Raw genomic sequence first — 19,184 nt, 5'->3', positions numbered from 1 at the left:
ATGCTACAAATGTGAGTGCACTGTAAGCACAGCAGCAGTAATGTGTAGGACAGACAAACCAGGAGAAAATTCCTATATGGTTTATGCAAACTAAATGCCCTCACCATATGCTTGTCCTACCTCTTTGTCAAAAACCATGTGAAAAGGAAGTCCGTTGCAAAATGTTTTTGTGTCAATCCAGAGGCTCTTGGGATAAACAGGATCAAATCCTCTCAGAAGCTTACCTGTGGCAAGATAAACGTGCAGCTTTTAATCAGGTTGCACCTCATAAAAGCAGTCAGCATTACATCTTAGCACTCAGTGAGACAGGATCCTGTATCGTAAGGAGTGAAGACAAAGTAAACAGTGCATGGGCCCAGAAATGTGCATACATCTGTGCTAAATGCTCCACGGTTTAATTCACAGATGATTAGTAACTAATTTGAGTTGGCTGAGAGTTTAAAACTTCACCACACAAAAAGCACAGAGCATCAGATGCATGAAATTATGTGGAAACAGTAAGAATAGACGAACAACTGTAAATGTTCCTGCTCTGTCAGTCTCCGGATGTTATAGCGATATAACACAGCTATCTCCGAGAGTGTAGTGATAGGGTGAGGGGGAACAGTCTTAAGCTGAAAGAGTGGAGATTCAGGTTACGTATTAGGAAGAAATTTCTTCCTGCGAGGGTGGGGAGGCCCTGGCCCAGGTTGCCCAGGGAAGCTGTGGCTGCCCCATCCCTGGAGGTGTTCAAGGCCAGGTTGGATGGGGCTTGGAGCATCCTGTTCCAGTGGGAGGTGTCCCTGCCCATGGCAGGGGAGTTTGAGCTGGATGGGTTTTAAGGACCTTCCAACTCAAACAACCTATGATTCTATGATCCCACAAAAAGAATGTACACAGAAGTGGGTTTAATATATTTGCCAGTTATTATGAAACATTTATAGAGAAAACCCCATGATTTAGGTTTCATTCTCCTATACAAAGAACTCTAGTCCATAGCACAGAGACCAAATAACTATTTTGTTTCTATTTTACTTACCCCGAGGTATTGTCCAAATGGTCCCAAATTCACAGAGCATGTTGTGCTTTCTAGCGCACAGATATTTTTGTACCGTGAATGAAATGGGCAAAATAGTCAAAAGATTGAAGCACACAAAGCCTTTAATCATCACAGTACAAACTTGGATTCTCCAGTAACCCACAATAATCAAAAGAATGATTATTTCAAGTGATCTCTTCCCACCAGAAGGTGGCTGTAACACTTACTCTAGTAAATTCTGCTTAATAAAAAAATGTTCAGGTCACTTAGGAGACTGGTAAAAAGGATTACAAATTTAGGACCCAACTTTTAGACCTCTTACTGCTTCAATAGTTTTTTTCATCTTTTCACAGTCTGGATAACTGTTAAAGGATTTTATTTTTTTGAGTAATAATGATTCTTTAAAATTTTGTTTTCAGCATACATTAATTTCTTACTCGTGTAGCGCCCACTTGTAATGCATGGGGCATTGCACCAGATGATATCAGATTCAATTTTTCACCCCTCCCAGAATCCAGACAGCTTGGCAATACTGAGCTGGATTCTCATTCCTCTTCAGGAATAAAAAGATCTTAAATGCAAAAATCCCCTGTTTTGTAAACATATAGAAACAGAGATTATAAAGATATAACATATAGGATAGATATAATTTGTAGCATTTATAGAAGTGCCCTGAAGAGTCCTATGTCTGTATATAAAGACACATGTGCCAGGGGAGGTTTAGATTGGATATTAGGAAAAATCCCTTTACTGAAAGAGTGGTAAAGCACTGGCAGAGGCTGCCCAGGGCAGTGGTGGAGTCTCCATCCCTGGAGGGGTTCAAAAAACATGTAGATGTGGTGCTTCAGGACATGGTTTAGTAGGCATGGTGGGGTTGTGTTGATGGTTTACCTTGATGATCTTAGAGGTCTTTTCCAACCTTAACAATTCTATGATATAAACAGATTAGTAGTATTTTCGGTAACAGAGGGTATAATTTGGCTTTCAGAATTTACTATAATTGATAACTTTGGAAAGGAGAAGCAGCTACCAAGTTAAAAAAGCTCACTCTTTTAAATTCATCAGCTTGGACCACGTGACATGAGAACAAGTATGAAATGTAACACACAGAGACTTTTTATAGAAGAGTACTTTTTAGAAGAAAACCCTGTTTAAGAGACAGAAGTGACAGGTCATCTTCCATTTAAGCAGCTGTCATCGCTAAGCATGCTTATTATCTGCAATTTGTCTTTGATTACCAATGTCTAAACAAAAGAAACTTCACCAGAAACATTTTGAAAAGCTGCAGAGGCAATGAACGGTAACTTCCAAATGGAGGGGTGGGTGGAGATAGGGAAGCTGACTGACTTTCTTATAGAAGAGACTCAGAATGATGACGACAAGCTCTCTCTGAATGATCTCTCACCTTTTCCTAATGCGATTATTCCTCTTATTGTTTTCCAGTGACTTTTCCTGACAGGGCAAACAGTGCTTCCTCTCTCTCTAATAGCATTCTTGGCTTTTTCAACATCCTGTTGAAAAAAAAATCCAAAGGGAAATTCAAGGGTGTTTTCACTTTAATTATATTTTAATAATATGGTGATAACAAATATTAAAATACCTCTTTCTTCAGTTGGCTATCAATTTTTTTTTCAGAGTCAGCAAGATATTGAGGTAAGGAAGAAAATTTACTTCTCTCCTTGTATGAAAATACAGGGTTTTGAGTGACAAGAAAAACAATATGTTCTTTTTTACCAGTTCGTTCTTCTTCCTCTGTTTGATTAACTATTTCCATTGAAATCTCAATGTTAAAAAAATCCAGGGCTGCTGCACCGATGATTCCTGAAGGGAGAAGAAAAGACAAAGCATTGCCAAAACCAAACCCTTTCCAATTTTTTTTTCTTTTAGAGGGCCCACAGTGGAATTCACTATTACAGAAATCAACTTTCCAAAGGACTCTGGAAGAAGAAAACCTGTTACCCATGTCGTTCCTAGTACCATTGCCATGGTAAGAATATGCGCACAGGAGAAAAGCTTTAAAGTTACTGTTTCTTTTGTCTTGCCTGATGACAAATGCTTATTTTCACCAGAGAAAGCTCAGCAGGGTATCTGAAAAATGTGCCCAAATAGTCTTCCATAGCGATAATATGAATACAGATTAACCCAAAACATGCACGGGCTCTAAAGAGATTCTGCTACAATAATCTACTCCAATCACTGCAGAATATTTGCTTTTGAAAGGAAGGAAATATCTTTCATGAAGATGCACAATCTGTCGCCTCTTTTCTGCTTAACTACTAGGCAAAATGCCGGACAATGACATGAAAAGTTCTGTCTGAAATTCCAAATAGTTCTGGGCTTCAAAGAGAATAGGAAATGAGTTTTGACAAAGGGATAAGTTTTGATAAACTTCTAAATGAAAGAAAGGAATGTGATCATCTCTTACAGATTTACAGATTTTCAACCCCTGTGCAAGTACAACGGTGGAAATTCCTATAAATGCTAGAAATAGATCGCTTCAAGCAAGGTTCAGTAGTAATTTTAGAGTTTGTATGTACCGCAGAAGGATTTATTACAGGATGTATGCTTGTCTTCAAATCAACTATAATTTGTACTTCACTGTAATTTAAGGAGCATAAGTTACCAAGAACTAATCAACAGGCAGATACAATACACACTATGAGCTTTAATTTTCCTCACAGGAAAGGAATTCTACAGGAATTCTATAGAAGGAACAGACACTTAGGGCCCAGGCTGTCATATCATAAATCTTGATGAAGCCACTGAGAGCTAGGAGCGATGAGACAGTCACGGAAATATGGAGATCAGTGTCTGTGACAAAACTCTACCAGGCTCCAATTCCATGGTCAGTCCTCACCTGAAAAAAGATTCTGAAACCAGAGCAAATGGCCCCTCTGCTCTCAAGACCCCACCAGGAGCCCTGCATTCAGTTCTGGAGTCCTCGGCACAGGAAGGACATGGATCTGTCGGAGCGAGTCCAGAGGACGCCACAGAAATGATCCGAGGGCTGGAGCGAATCCCATACAAGGACAGGCTGAGAGAGTTTGGTGTGTTCAGCCCAGAGAAGAAAAGGCTGTGGGGAGACTTTATAGCGACCTTCCAGTACTGAAAGGGGCTACAGAAAAGCTGGGAAGGGGCTCTTGATCAGGGACTGCAGGGACAGGATGAGGGGGAATGGTTTTAAGATGAAAGAGAGGAGATTGAGATGAGATCATAGGAAGAAATGCTTTCCTGTGAGGGTGGGGAGGCACTGGCCCAGGTTGCCCAGAGCAGTGGTGGCTGCCCCATCCCTGGAGGCGATCGAGGCCAGGTTGGATGGGGCTTTGAGCAGCCTGATCCAGTGGGAAGTGTCCCTGCCCATGGCAGGGGGTTGGAACTGGATGATCTTTAAGGTCACTTCCACCCCAAACCATCATATGATTCTATCATATCTGCAAATATGTGATTGCGCTGTATATATATTGCTCCACCAGCTGATCTGCACTCTGTATTCTATCTGATTACCTGGCACAATATGGCACAGACCTCTTCTATCCGAATAGTAATGTAAATGCATCGAACCGTCTTCATTCTTTTCTACTCTAAAAGATGGAGCATTCATCTCCTGTGGAAAAACAAACCAAACCAAAACTTCAATATCTGTTACTAGTAAATTCCACTTGTAGAAAAGCATCCTATGTCTTAATAAAATAAGCAGTAATCAGAATAAGATGAAATACAGAAGATTAAATACGTTTATCTGTGAAGGAGAACATGCTATGCATTAAAGCCAATGTACTAAATAATATCTAATGTTGAAGATTACTCAGAAAATGTTATTTTTAAAAACTGTCCTAACATTTTGAAGTAATTTGTTTCAGAACATAGGAGAACCTGTTAGACCGTCTTTTTCCTTCATCCGCTCACACCTGTGAGACACTGTTCCTTGTGTTGCTGGCAGAGTCCACCCATACTTGCTCCATAAACACTACTCGAACTTGCCTGGTAAGAAAGGGACAGGTAACTGTGCAATGCATCCAGGTTCTCTATGAACTCATAGAGATTTCCACCCAGAGTCCTCAGCATGTGGTCATAGCCTGAACGTTTACAGAATTCAAAGAAATACTCTCCAAATTCTCTCAGAACCATGTCAGCTGGAACACCTGGCAAAATAAAGATACCTTAATGAGTATTGAAAAGCTTGGGAGTTCTTGCAATGCTGTCAGGAGAATTAAAAGTGAACATAGAAAATTCACAAGACAGGGAGGACATTTCAAAGAGCACAGGAGACTAAGACCTCGGCTGTAGCCTCAGGCTGGTTCATTTTCGAGCCGCAGTGACACATACCTAATATTTTGCAGGCTTTGTCAACAAGCTGCATCGTGATCTCATCTTTGTACACCTCAAAAGTCAAGAAGGAATCCTGGACCCCAGCCTGGCGTCTACAACAAAGAAGACAATATTCTTGCCCAGCAGCATTGTGAACACAACATGCTCTGGTGACCCAGCCAGCATTCATTAACCAGTGTTTGCTGTTAACCCACTCCTACACCTCCTTAAGGTATTGTATTGGAACACAATACTTTTCCTGATGGTTAAGTGTTGCTTTAACACAGCTGAATGGTGATGTCAACCTCCCCATTTCTGCTAGTTCATGTTATGGTGTTATGATAAACTCTTGCAAGGATTAGGGCATCGTACTGTGCAGGGCTAGAGCAACTGAAGGCTTAATTTGTCTTCTGGTCTACTGCCTTGTTGTTCAATGTGGCCACAGTATCAAGTTCCTGGGTCTTCACAGACTTGACCAAATGCTTGTTGATTTTTATACTGGCTTCAATGCCTGTATTTGCATCACAGAATCATAGAATGGTTTGGGTTGGAAGGGACCTAAAGATCACTCAGTTGCAACCCCCCTGCCACAGGCAGGGACACCCTCCCTGGACAGATATAAGCATCTAAGCATCATTTATACTAAGTATACACCTAAGTAACATTTATACATGTATGCATCCTTAGATGTATACATCTAAGTATCATTTCTATATCTTTATACCTTGGGAAATACCATATAGCTCATAAAGTAAAGACAAAACTGGAGAAGATGATATATTTAGCTGCCTTTCTGAAAGTACTGAGATTAAACTGACTTCATATCAAGGATGACATATTTTCAATGTAATTACTTTTTGATATTGTCACAGTAAGCGAGCGAGTCTACTGCACGCTTGTCCGTAAGTCTAAATGTCATCCTTAATTATCTGATACAACAATTTAATTGGGACAAATGAGTATCAGAATATGAAGTGCTTCAAAGTAAGAAACTCTTGCTTTTGCCCTGCTAGCTACTTCTAATAATCACTTGACATACACATCAGCTGCCATTTGAACAGTGAGAAATCTGAACCCTCTGCTGCCACATTCCTGAGCATTTTCTTCCAATACACTACATTTATTGGGAACACTTTACCTTAAGTTTTCCCATGTTTCTTCACCATACTTCTCAACCACCAACGACTTCAGGCATGTATTTATAAATCCATACTGCAAAAGCAAACACATGAGCATGGCAAAGACATACTGATTCATAAAATGCAGCCCAAATGCCACCTTCTTGTACTGAAGATTCCACTGCTTAATTTATAGTGCAAAAAAAAAAAAGAAAAGTAATAATGTGTGGTAGCCAGGAGTGTATCTTTTATGTCAGCATTTCTCACAAGCGTTCAGTGAAACAGAGCAGACGCATTCAACCCTGTTTTGCAGACAAGAACCCGTAGACACCAGTGTCGGATCCACGCACGCCGGCAGCACCAGGAGGGAAGCTGGGCTTTGCCATCACTGTCGGGTTTGAGCATTAGCACTGACAAACTGTGTATCGGAGATGAGGGCAGAAAACATTATAAGAATAACCCGAATTAGCACTATGCCAGCAGGAACAGCCCGAGGATGGCGTGGCCCAAATCCCCCAAAGCAATGCGTGTTGGCAGGGGGCACCCAGCCCCGGCACGGCAGGAGAGGGGCTCGCAGCCAGCCCGGAGGGACCGGCAGCAGCTGGCTGGCCCCAGGAGGAGCTGCCTGCGACAAGAGTCTGCCTGTCCACGGCAGGAGCTGCCTGTCTTTCCCTCTGCAACAGGAGCTGTCTGCCTGTCCCAGACAGGAGCTCTCTGTCTGTCTGTCTATCCCGACAGGAGCTGCCTGTCTGCGCCGCGCTTCCCCCCGCCCGGGGCAGCCGCACACCGCCGGGGCTGCAGCAGAGTCCGAGCCCCCTGCCCACCTCCCCACCCACCCCATTCCCCAGGCTCACCTTCTCATTTCCTACACCATTCCCCATCCCATTCCCTCCCCGCTCACTTCTCATTTCCTACCCCATTCCCCCCCCCCCGCTCCCAATCCCTTTGCCCTCCTATCCCATTCCGCCCCCGCTCCCCATCCCTTTGCCCTCCCATCCCATTCCCCCATTCCCCATCCCATTCCGCCCCCGCTCCCCAACCCTTTGCCCTCCCATCCCATTCACTCCTCATTCCCCACCCCATCGCCCCGCTCACCACCCCTTTGCCCCTCCATCCCTTTGCCTCCCCGTTCCCCATCCCATTACGCCCCTCTCCCGATCTCATTACCCTCCATATGCCATTCTCCCCCCCGCTCCCCATCCGTTTCCCCCCATTCCTTTGCCCCCCTCTCCCCATCCCATCTCCCCTCCGCTCCCCATTCCCCATCCCATTCCTCCCTCCATACTATTTCCCCCTCGACTCGCCATTCCTTTGCACCCCTCGCTCCCCATCCCTTCCCCCCATTCCCCATCCCATTCCCCCCCGTTCCCCACTCCACCGCCCCGCTCACCATCCTTTTGCTCCCCATTCCCCATCCCATTTGCCCCCCGCTCCCCATCCCTTCCCCTCATCCCATTTTACCCCATTCCCCATCCCATTGCCCCCAATCACCTCGCACTCTCCCCGTCCCCCCCGCCGCCCCGCTCACCATCCTTTTGCATCCCATTCCCCATTCTGTTTGCCCCCCGCTCCCCATCCCTTCCCCCCGATCCCATTTCCTTCCCCATTCCCCATCCCAGTCCCCCCCGTTCCCCGCCCCGCTCACCCTCCTTTTGCTCCCCGTTCCCCATCCCATTTGCCCCCTGCTCTCTATGCCTTTCCCTCCCCCACTCCCCATCCCTTCCCCCATCCCATTTCCTACCCCATTGCCCCCCATCCCCACGCACTCCCCCCGTTCCCCCCCGCCGCCCCTCTCACCATCCTTTTGCTCCCCACTCCCCATCCCATTTGCCCCCGGCTCTCCATCCCTCTTCCCTCCCCCTGCTCACCATCCTCTTGCTCCCCATTCCCCGTCCCGTTTGCCCCCCGCTCCCCATCCCTGCCCCCCATCCCATTTCCTACCCCATTCCCCATCCCAGCCGCCCCCGTTCCCCGCCCCGCTCACCATCCTTTTGCTCCCTTTCCCCCCCCGCCGCCCCGCTCACCATCCCGCCCCGCCCCGCTGGCCGCGGCGGAGGCGCCGCTCTCGGCTCGGAGCCGGGCGCTGCCGAGCAGCATCCCCGTCAGATGGCATCACCGGCGGCTCCCCGGCCCGTTCGCCGCTGCCGGGCAGCACGTGCGGCGGACAAAGCACGGTGCGGCGCGGGTCCGGCTCTCCCGAGGGTTGGGGGTTCACGTTCCTGCTCCCAGACCGAAAACGGCGGCATCAATAACCGCGCTTGTCCGAGGGAAAGGGGTTCGCAGGGAGAGGCAGCGTCTTGGGTGGACGCTGCTGAGCTGCGTCGCTGCCGAAGGCCTGGAGAGCAGCAGAAGATGGAGCTGCTGGCACGCAACCGGCTTTAAATTGGAAGGGGGGGAAGATTTAGATTAGACAAAAAATGATCAGAGGGCTGGAGCGTCTCTGCTGTGGGGACGGGCTGAGAGAGTTGGGGTGGCTCAGCCTGGAGAAGAGAAAGCTCTGGGGAGACCTTGGAGCAGCATCCAGAGCCTGAAGGGGCTGCAGGAAAGTCGAGGAGGGGCTTTTTACAAGGGCATGGAGTGATAGGATGAGGGGAAATGGTTTTAAGATGAAGGAGGGAAGAATGAGATGAGATCGTGTGAAGAAATATTTTCCTGTGAGGGTGGTGAGGCACTGGCCCAGGTTACCCAGAGCAGTGGTGGCTGCCCCATCCCTGGAGGTGTTCAGGGCCGGGGTGGATGGGGCTTTGAGCAGCCTGATCCAGTGGGAGGTGTCCCTGCCCATGGCAGGAGGTGGGAACTGGATGAGAGAGTTGGGCTTGTTCAGCTTGGAGAAGAGAAGGCTCCAAGGAGACATTATAGCGACCTTCCATTACCTGAAGGGGCTACAAGAAAGGTGGGGAGGGACTGTTCACAAGGCTTATAGTGATAGGATGAGGGGCAGTGGGTATAAACTGGAGAGGGGCAGATTCAGACTGGACATAAGGAAGAATTTCTTCACAAGGAGAGCAGTGAGACACTGGCCCAGGTTCCCCAGGGAAGCTGTCGCTGCCCCATCCCTGGAGGTGCTCAAGGCCGGGTTGGATGTTGCCTTGGGCAGCCTGATCCAGTGGGAGGTGTCCCTGCCCATGGCAGGGGGGTTGGAACTGGATGATCTTTAAGGTCCCTTCCAACCCAAACCATTCTATGATTCTATGATCACAGCCCTCCTCTCGGTCCCGTGCTGTTGCTGACCTGTCGCCTCCTCACACCTTCCATCCCGCAGATGTTAGGGACTCTCATGAGACCTCACTGATCCATAGACTGGGTTTGTCTGGGTTGTTTTTCCCCAAAAGCTGTCTTAACAGCCAAATACCAGTTGGAGAGTGGATTTGGAGGGGAGAAAATATGAAAGCCCATACAACCCTGTATTCCCGCAGCTGTGCTGGACAGGAATAGAGTAGCATAGAAATATGCATGCAAACCCCTCTGTATTTCCTGGACAACATTTAATATTTATTTTAACATACACCTGTTGGAGCTAACCTTCACCTGCGCAGTAGATGACCAGTCTTTTGGTTTACTGTCCCTAGTGTGGTTGTAAGGAGCACACTTGCCCACTGCGGAGCAGGAGGTAGTGCCGAACCCACAGCTCTACAGCCCCCAGATCTGCATAGAATTATTAAGGTTGGAAAAGTCCTCTCAGATCATCCAGTCCAACTGTCAGCCTAACAACCGCCGTGCCTGCTGAACCGTGTCTCAAAGTGGCACATCTACTCACTTTTTGAGCAGCTCCAGGGATGGTGCAGCTGCTCTCTTTGCAGACACACAGCTCTCCCCCAAAAGGGTGCAGATCCCCTCATTTTAGTTGCTTTGAGTAGCAGAGCTGGGCTCACCACTTCATCGCAGCCTGCGAAGTAACCAAAAAGAATCAAATCAGGACTGTCAGTACAATCGATACCGGTGTAAACCACTATGGAATTATTTATTTTGTCACATGCAAGTTTTACCCTTATAACTTGGCTGTTAATATGGATACAAATAATTTGACACTGGAAATGACAAATCAGGAAGATAAAGCCAAAAGAAATGGAAGAGGAATAAACACCGCATCATCTAAGAATTGTATGGGTTTGCTCATTGCCTTCAATTTATAAATTCATTTCTATTATACTTAAATAAAAATAATTTTCAGGTATATAACACCTGAATCACTGAAGAGATTTGCAAATAAAATAAGTACTTCGATATCTTTTCTTTTCCTTATTGTATGCATTACAGCTAAATAAGCAATCAAATGATTTTTGGTAACAAAGGTAAGCATCTATCAAAAAGGTTTGGAGATGCAATTCAGATAAGCTATTCAAAATTCAAAATGATACCTGTATACCGAACCTATATTGCAAAAGGTAATTCATGCTGGAATTGAATTTATTAATGGTGTGTGAGCCCTTCCCTGTTTAGTGAATTGATACTACTTCTTTTTTTTCAGGTCTGTCATGATGAGACAAAATTGGATCAGGAATATTGCAGTCAGGATTGTTTGCAAGCAGGTCATTGGGCTGCTCCCCCGTTGCAGTCCATGCCCCGTGATGTGTCTTTGGCCACCTTTCCCATCTCTAGCTGGATAACAGAAGCCTTCTAGGTAAGAGAACAGAAAACAAAAGAGAAAAATCTATAATAAGCTTCTAGCGTGACTCTATTTAACATTTCTTTATTCCTTTGGCACGATGTAAGTAGTGCTTCCTAGAATTCTGCAGATCAGCAGCTGTTTCCACGTATAATTACCAGTCTTTAATCAAAGATAGAGCACCCAGCATGTGTGTTCAGTGCCAGTGTTATGCTGAGGATGGCCAAGCACTGATCTGTCCCTTCTGAGTTTCTAAAAGCGGTGTGGCTGGAAGGCAGACAGCAACCTAAAGGCTGTGCTGCTTACTCTGTACAATTCTGCATCCTTCCCAGTGCTCTGTGAGCCTGTGTGTCGTATATCTTCTGCCTTTGTGTCAAAGCATCCATCAATTCAGAAAGCTGTGCCTTTGCCAACAAGATACTCATCCATACCTGACAAAAATAATTATATCAAGAGCCAGTTTCCTCTGGCCTTTTGTTGTGCTCGTACCTACCTAGTAATAAACAGCATTCTTGAGCTCTAGGTAGTGCAGCAAAACAAATGGGCTCTCTGCAAGAACTGTATACCCTGTTTTTCAATTCGATGAAAAATGAAAATATATGATAGAGCAATTTATAACTTCTGGTTACGGCCTTGGGGAATGTAGTCATAGATTTTCTTTGTGTATGCAAGCATGTCCCCCTTTTTACTTCTCTTTCTTTCTGCTGTGTGGTTATTAGCAACAACAAAAAGCCATATGTTAGTTGTGATGGTGGAGGGGCTGCTCCCATAACCATCCGAGCAGATCACATTCTAAACATTGCAATCTGGAGCTCAAAATACCACAGCAGTAACAGAATCCTTTTTCCAAGTGGTTGCCAGCACTCTCTCCTACCAAAGACCCCTAGAGCCCAGTCCTTTGTAGCGTACTTGCTTCAAATGCAGCCCCACATCCGTTGTTCAGATACCATGTGTTCACATTTGTCTTGAATTAGTCTGCACAGTGACTTTTTAGTGACTTCGAGAGAAAAATAATCTGTCCTTCCACCGATGGGATACAAAAAGGAACTTTTACGTATATATGTTGGTAGGCTTCCAGTTCTCCATGCTACCAAATCACGAGGACAGCTGATGTAGAGTCTACATTAGCAATAAAAATAAACACAGAAGATGTGCTGCCTTGCATAGTTTGGATGGCTCCAAGTTTTGAAACACGTATTTTAAACCCCCAACAGTTATATTTGTATTCTTATTAAAGACCCCAGGCAAAATTTAGATGTCACTAATGTAGACTAACTGAACAACAGTGAAATTGTACCAGTGCAGGCTTTACACACAAACTTTCAAAACCCCAACTCTTCTGGTTTGCTGTCAAGCTGAGCTGTAAATGGGGCCTTGGTCAACAGTATTTAAATTGGCTTTGCAAAACTGTTGGGAAAGTTACAGGCTTGGGTGCAAAACCTGTTCACGAGTGCCCTTTATTGCACTACCAGGGAGGGAATGGAAGAAAGGAGTGTTTTTGTCGAGAGCTGGATGGCCTTTGGCATTATTCCCTCTCCCGTAGCTGTGCTGCTGTGGAGTTCCTTGCTTCCTGTGCATGACCCAACCTGGCACTTCCCTTCCCAGGTACCTGTCTTTGAGCTGGGGAAGACAGGGCTGCGTCCATGAAAATACATTTAACACCAAGGAGAAACATGTCCTGGGGGACATTTGAAACTTTCTGGTTAAAGTCTTTGTGCATGTTCCTTGGTATTTTCTTTCACTTGCCTCTTGCTATCATCTCATACCTTCATTTTCTGAAGAGAAAATAGCTCATTAATTGTGGTTTTGCTTCTGATGGCTAGTTAATGAAAGGTGTTCCAGCTTTAACATCACTGCAATGAGCTACAAAGAAACATTTGTATGGACTGTCTGGGTCAGGCTCACTTCACAGGTAGCAGTTATCCAAGACACTGGAAGAATGCAGTCCAGAATAATGCAAAGATGGGTAAAAGCCAACGCTCATCAATCTTTGGTGCTATGCTATGGCATCTGTATTGCATTTGGAGCCATGTAGCTCAAACCTATTAGCATAAGGAGCTGTTTTGTCTCTTTCTGGGATCTTGTTCCTTTGGAAAAATAACTGCAAACTTTAAGGTGCGTGTGTCAAATGAAGGAATAGTGTCACACCAGCCTGTGCAGGCTATGTTGTTAAAGAAGGCTGTATCTGAGGAGTTTGTGGTGCATATCTCTTCCATCCCAGCAGATTTGAAAGGAGCACCTTTTGGGTGCTCTTTATGTCATGTATCACTTGCTATGTAACTCGTAGAGCTCCAAAGGCACAGATCGAGAACTCAGACCAATTTTGTAGCACATCTGTGATAATGTCAAACCAGCAGTGACTGGTGAACATTGGCACTAGCTTTATTTGGCTTTAATATTGTGAGAAATGGCTGCTTTACTTTTGAAATTGATAATCCAGTGATCCTGCATGGTAGCATATTAAATATCTGGAGGTTTTGTTCGTAACACATCGACTCTGGTTTCCTGTGACTGTGGGTGTTAATTGCACCTATAGCTGCTAAATTGCAAATCTTTTTGTATACAGTGATGGCTTTACTTTTCCGAGTTCTCCCACTGCCTCCATCGCATCCACTCTTGTTTCAAATCTTCTCGTGAGCATTCCCACTGACCCACCTACCATGGATGCTCTCTTAGTACTTCAGGTGTAACATTCAGCTTCCTTGCTGCTTTTACACCTCCATTAATATTTTGCAATAGTATTAATTATGGATCGTGCTTAGATTTCTCATACCATTATCAACAAATGCATGTTTACTCTGGCTTTTCATATTTGAACTGGATGTGTGAGCTATATCCCATGTGGTATCTTTGACTGAAAAATACTTGGATCCATCTGTGCAAAGATGAAGTTCGGCATCCTTTTTTTTTTGCTGATAGGGACAAACCGTTCTACAGCTTGAGGAGGGGCACAAGCCTAACATGGTCTCAGTTTCCAGAGGACTTCAGCTCCCATCATCCCAAGAACAACTAGACCCAAGCTTTGACAGCAATGAACTTTGGGAAAAGGAGGAGGTATAACAAAAAAAATATATATACCTACATAATGTTTGTAGGTAATTAAGGAGTGATTAATAGATAGTAGTAAGCTTTCATGGAAATTCCAGTGGGATTCCATGATGCTGATACAAAAGAAGTCGAAAGGGCAGAGAGTGGTGGCTAAGGAACTCTAAGGAAACGGTAGGTTTGTCAAGTAGAAGTGCTATTAAACAGCAGTTTTTAAATGTCCAAGCAAGGATGGCTAACAAGTTAAAAGCATGTAAGTTCAAAGGCTCAAATATAGTTTCTAGTAAAATGGAAGGAGAAGGGAGCCTGAAAGAATGAGATTCTTGCCTCCATGCCCATGCATGCCTGTGGTCTTTAAAAGTGCGGTGGGATGAAGGCTCCTGTCCCTTCTGCACAGGGAGGAGCACAGTGATCAGGAGTGAGGAAGGCGATAGGTGCTGGGTGGTTGTTAGGGCAGCTTTATGTTTTGTAATGGGCTCTGTGAGGGTTAAGGGCTTAACTGGAGAACTCAAGTGACCCGCCTGCCTGCGGTAGGGTGCAGTGGCGGGGTAAGAAACTCAGATAGAGCCTAGCTGATAGCAAGTAATAAGAGGTGGTTGAAGGTAGCCTTGTGTTTTCCACGTCTCCACCTACAATTGTAATCTCCTTTTTGATCTCTCCTTTCGAAACTCTAGGTGTTGGTGATGATGTAACCAGGACCTGACTCGCCAACCGTTTGCCCTTGAAGGGCTGGGTAGGGATGAGGGCAGCAGTATCGTGTGATGAGTGAGTGGCTGTCATCCTGGCAGATGCCTTTGGAGGATTATCCAAAGATCTCCATAATTTTCCTTCCACTCTTAAACCACCCCCTTGCATCCAATCAATGATGAACAAACTTGAAAGGCACAGTCTGTCAACATGATGTGCAGAGCAGAGAAGAGCTGAGCTCTACGCTACCAAGAAAACAACAGAAATGGTCCTTCCGATGAACTTTCTGATGTTTATTATGTATTCTGTCTTCCCTGTGTATCTCTATACAATCAAAGTTGTAATGCACAACTCAGAGCAACATAGCCCAAACAGCTGCCATTAGATGACAAAAAAGATTCACCCTAAAGTTTGAACTGTTGGTCTGACTTTGGCTGTGGCTGATTACACTAATCCTCAGGAATAGAAAGTATCTTTTTTGTAAACTAGCAATGGTAAAAAAAAACCTCTTACCAACCCAAGTTAGCTACTCGAAATGCCCTGCTGTGTTTTTTGATGGTCTGTGGTCCATTTTTGATGGTCTGTGGCCATCCATTAGCTCCTACAGGTTAATTAGGGACCAAAAAGAGGCTTTGTCCTTGTTCTGGATTTGTGCTCAGTTTTGCACTGATATGAACCCCACAGATTTTGAGTTTTTTTGATATTAGACGTGGAGCTATGTGGAGCAATTCTCCCTAAGACTGTTTGGGTTTTCTTTTTCCTCTGATAATTAGTTTTGCCAAACACAATGTTTTCTGTTCATGATTTGCACCATCTTGGTTTCATCAGAAATGTTCTCTGTAGTGTGTCTTTGAGTGAGGCCAGGGAATAAATGTCTCTCTTATTTGAAGATTAATTATTTTGCTAGAAGGTTCATTTTGTTGAAAGGCCACTTTGTTTGGAATAGGAAAGTCTATCTGTGGCCCTTTCCAGTACATGTGAACTGGTTCAGCCCCAGCAGATGAAGCATTTTAGTTGTAGCTACAAAGAACTTGACAAAGACTGTAAAACCTGTCCAAGAAGCAGGACAGATAGCTTGAGCTCAGCTCTGAGCTGCTGGTAGGATCAGGACTGGCCAGTTAACATGCATGTGACCCGTGCTCCAGTGTAGATTTGTCATATGCTTGGAAACTGGCATTGTCCTCATGATGGATGTAGCAGGGAAAAGCCATTGGTCTTTTAAAAACAGTTTGCAGCTGCAGGTAACTGCTTACTACTCTCTGTGTGCCAACTATATTCCTTGTCTTCCTGACCAGGGCTGCTGCATTCACTGCTGAAAGCAAGGGAAAAATCCACGTTCTAGTCTTTCATGGAGGGGCAGGACAAGTGCTTGGGTGGGACATGGCTGTGGAATTAGTGAAGCTAGATAATATATATATGCGCATGTAAACTAGGAGCTGTACTGTAATACGAATTTAGTTCAGAAGTGGTGCAGTACTAACTTTAGCTGTGTGGAATAATACGGAGACCCCATTTTGTTTCTGTGGCCGGGAAGCACACTGTAATTTGTCTGCGTGCGTGTAATTGTTTTAAAGTGTGCAGGAGCTGCCGGAGTAATTTGTCCTCTCTGCTGCATGCACAGTAGTGCCTGCAGCCCCTCAAGGAGCGTGCTGCGGCTTTGCTCGCCTCCTTTGTTGCTGCTTGGCTAGCTTTTGTCTTTCTTTTCCTACTCTAACAGAATAGCCTTCTGGGAAAGGGAAAGCTGAGTATTTCTGAAGCACCGCAATGCAAACAACCCAGCTCCAAATGAACCTTGACTGTGACAGCGTGCAGTATGTATGAGCTGCTAGAAAAGATTGCCAGGCTGAGGAGGAGCCCAAAGGACCAGGCAGTCCTTTACCAGCAGCAGCATTTGTAAGAAATCAATTAAAAATAGTTTGCTAATTGGTTTTAAAACATTAATTTATTTCTGCTTGATGAGCCTGTATATTGTATAAAGTGAACATCAGTTACTAGGGTATGCTGTACCATCTCTCCAAAGCCTTACTCGAGTGATACTGGGAATGTAGGTGGATGGTGCTGCCTGCGTTTTCTTAAGGGCAAAGAGAAAAGCAGTGCGACGTGCAATGTGATATAGAGGAGATGATCCAACGTACAACTACAGAGCTCCTGGCCATCAGATCTGTATACTGGACCTTGTTTTATTAGTTGAAATAAGCAAGTACACATGTAAAACTGGAGAGATGCGAGTTTCTAGCTGAGAAGCAGAACCACCAAGCAGCTAATTGGGAGGAGGCTAGCTCCAACTTGTCAGCTGTTCTGTCCAAACAGCTTGCCTGATGGTGTAATACGTTAAAAACAACAGTAATCCTGCTGTCCAGTAACATGTATGGGCTAGTTGCTATAATCTTTACTACAGCTGAAAGCAGAAATGCAGGAAGGAATATCACAGGTAAGGCCAACCATAATCTAGAGCAACAAGTCTTTCAAAGAACTGGCCATTGCAGTGACAGACTCTAAGTTACATTGGCTTCCACTGCTTCCCAGACTTCCTTTTGCTGCCCTTAAGCGATCAGCTTCATTCCTCATTTTCCCCTTTGACAACATCCAGTTACCAAAAATTGCAACACAGTTTTATGCATGGAACTTGGTGGAGCTTCTTGGGCAATAGGCATTATGTCTTCTTTCGCCTCACTGTAAGTATGAGCATTAAAGAGAAGATATCATTGCTTATTTCCTAATCTAGGGTGAGAGAATTGTTAACTGTGTAAAAAACATTAAACTACCTTTTGAGGCTGTTTTTTTCTAGTATAGGCTAACATCCTCAGCTGTATGTCTTGATTCCCATCTTTCAGGGTAAGAGATGAGAATAGCAATGGAATATTCCGATGCCAAAATAGTGCTTGGTCCTGGGCAACAAGGTCATTGCTGTTGTGCAGTCCACCTGGGCTTTGGACTCGTCTGACAAGTATTGCTTATAGCATAACTGTCTGGAAATCTGTCCCATGTTCACAATTATTCCAATGACCCCTGCATCTCCTTGTGCATTGCAAACATTTCCTTGCACAATGCTTAAACAAAAGGAAAATGAGGCAGAACTATTTCAACAGACATCCAGCACCAGAGCACTTCTGTGAACAAAGTAATCCTAAAGAATCTTTCAAATCCATGCTTGTCACCAAAATATTATTAAGATGCAAGATTACCCAACAGAACTCTTGATTCATAAGACCAGGACTGATGAGCATCAGGATGGTACAGATTTTATTGGATAATCTGTGCGTTTGGACGCACAATCCTTCAAGCGAAGTCATTCTTGTAGGCCTGGGAAATCCTTGAATGATTTCTGCCATGGCCACAGGTCTTCATTAAAATACAGAGCATAATTGTCTGCATTTCACCCATTGTGTAATGCCAAGAAGAAAACAATGGGAGTAAAATCCTGCTCTAATAGTTAAATTCCTGCCAGTTTCAAGTAGATGTCTTTTTCCCTTGTGGCTGCAGAAGTGAGATGTTGGATGAAGCTCCTCTCCACGCTGAGTCTGATGGAGCACTGTGTGCATCTGACAGCCAGCTTGGCACTGCCTTCCCACACACAGCAGCTGGGCTCCGATGGATCTTGCACACAAGCAGACCTAAAAGGCTTTGTAAGTTTTAATGAAACATTTAAGCTTCAAGTTTAGAAGACCTCCATAAGAGATCTGCCACTAATATGTATGCTACTATGAATGGGGGGGGGGAGGTCTTAAGCAATGTATTGTTGGTAAGCAAACTAAAACTTGCTACTGACAATGCATAAATAAATATATATACGTGTGTGTGTGTGTGTGTGTATATATATATATATTAAAAAGAATAATTTTAAGGAAAGACATCTGGCACAAGAAATGAGTTTGCAGCCTTCTGCCTTGCTCCGGTTTGCATTCAGCGCTGTGGCAGTTCCAAAGACCTTGATGGCTGGGGCAGCTGCACACCGGAGGAGGGAGTCACGAAGGTTGGTGCAAAGAGTTTTGAGCAGAAGGGAAAACCCTACAAGTACTGGTATAAGCTAATTCTGACACACGTGAAAAGAGCCTGGCAGAGTTATGTAAAGGGTTGGTTAGTATGGTGTAGATTTCTACGTGGGAAAGACTGGCTTGGATTTGGTTTTTTAGTGACCAGGATCTAGGAAAGAGAGCAGAAGTGGAAAAGGACATGAAGAGAGAGAAGGAGAGTTAATGGTTTTGGCTCTGGAAAATAATTTTCCTGATGGAAATAATTCCATTGATTTCAACACGTGTTTGTTTATTTCTTTAGGTGTTTAGCCGTCTCCAGAACACATTGGTTTCCCAGTGAGTTTCTTAGGAGTCTGGCAGAAAGTATACAGAGCCAGACTTGAATGTTCCTCCCTTCTTCCTGGATGCTTTCCTACAAATACTGAAAA

At 44.6% G+C, this 19,184-nt stretch overlaps 1 protein-coding gene and 1 long non-coding RNA gene across 3 annotated transcripts in view; one reads left to right on the top strand and one right to left on the bottom strand.

Moving 5' to 3' along the window:
* The window catches only part of LOC104058797 (guanylate cyclase soluble subunit beta-2), a 22,817-nt gene extending 14,217 nt beyond the window's left edge, over window positions 1-8,600 (bottom strand). The window contains exons 1-8 of one of the 2 annotated variants that reach the window (XM_054074868.1): window positions 8,469-8,600; window positions 6,465-6,538; window positions 5,345-5,439; window positions 5,000-5,160; window positions 4,523-4,622; window positions 2,619-2,839; window positions 2,424-2,529; window positions 121-224 (exon numbers count right to left, since the gene is read on the bottom strand). In XM_054074868.1, the coding sequence (XP_053930843.1) occupies window positions 121-224; window positions 2,424-2,529; window positions 2,619-2,839; window positions 4,523-4,622; window positions 5,000-5,160; window positions 5,345-5,439; window positions 6,465-6,538; window positions 8,469-8,471 (864 nt within the window). In that variant the 5' untranslated portion in view covers window positions 8,472-8,600. Of the gene's footprint in view, window positions 1-120; window positions 225-2,423; window positions 2,530-2,618; window positions 2,840-4,522; window positions 4,623-4,999; window positions 5,161-5,344; window positions 5,440-6,464; window positions 7,049-8,468 lie in introns of those variants that run through there. The other variant, XM_009560372.2, reaches the window with a different exon arrangement.
* On the top strand, window positions 8,493-19,184 carry LOC128853074 (uncharacterized). Its single transcript, XR_008451310.1, has 4 exons — window positions 8,493-8,618; window positions 10,913-11,065; window positions 18,266-18,408; window positions 19,058-19,184. It is a non-coding gene; the product is annotated as an uncharacterized LOC128853074 (long non-coding RNA).

This window comes from Cuculus canorus, chromosome 9, assembly GCF_017976375.1.
Source record: "Cuculus canorus isolate bCucCan1 chromosome 9, bCucCan1.pri, whole genome shotgun sequence".
Classification (NCBI taxonomy): Eukaryota; Metazoa; Chordata; class Aves; order Cuculiformes; family Cuculidae; genus Cuculus; species Cuculus canorus.
The sequence above is the reverse complement of the archived record's forward strand: the minus strand, read 5'-3'. Positions and strand labels throughout refer to the sequence as shown.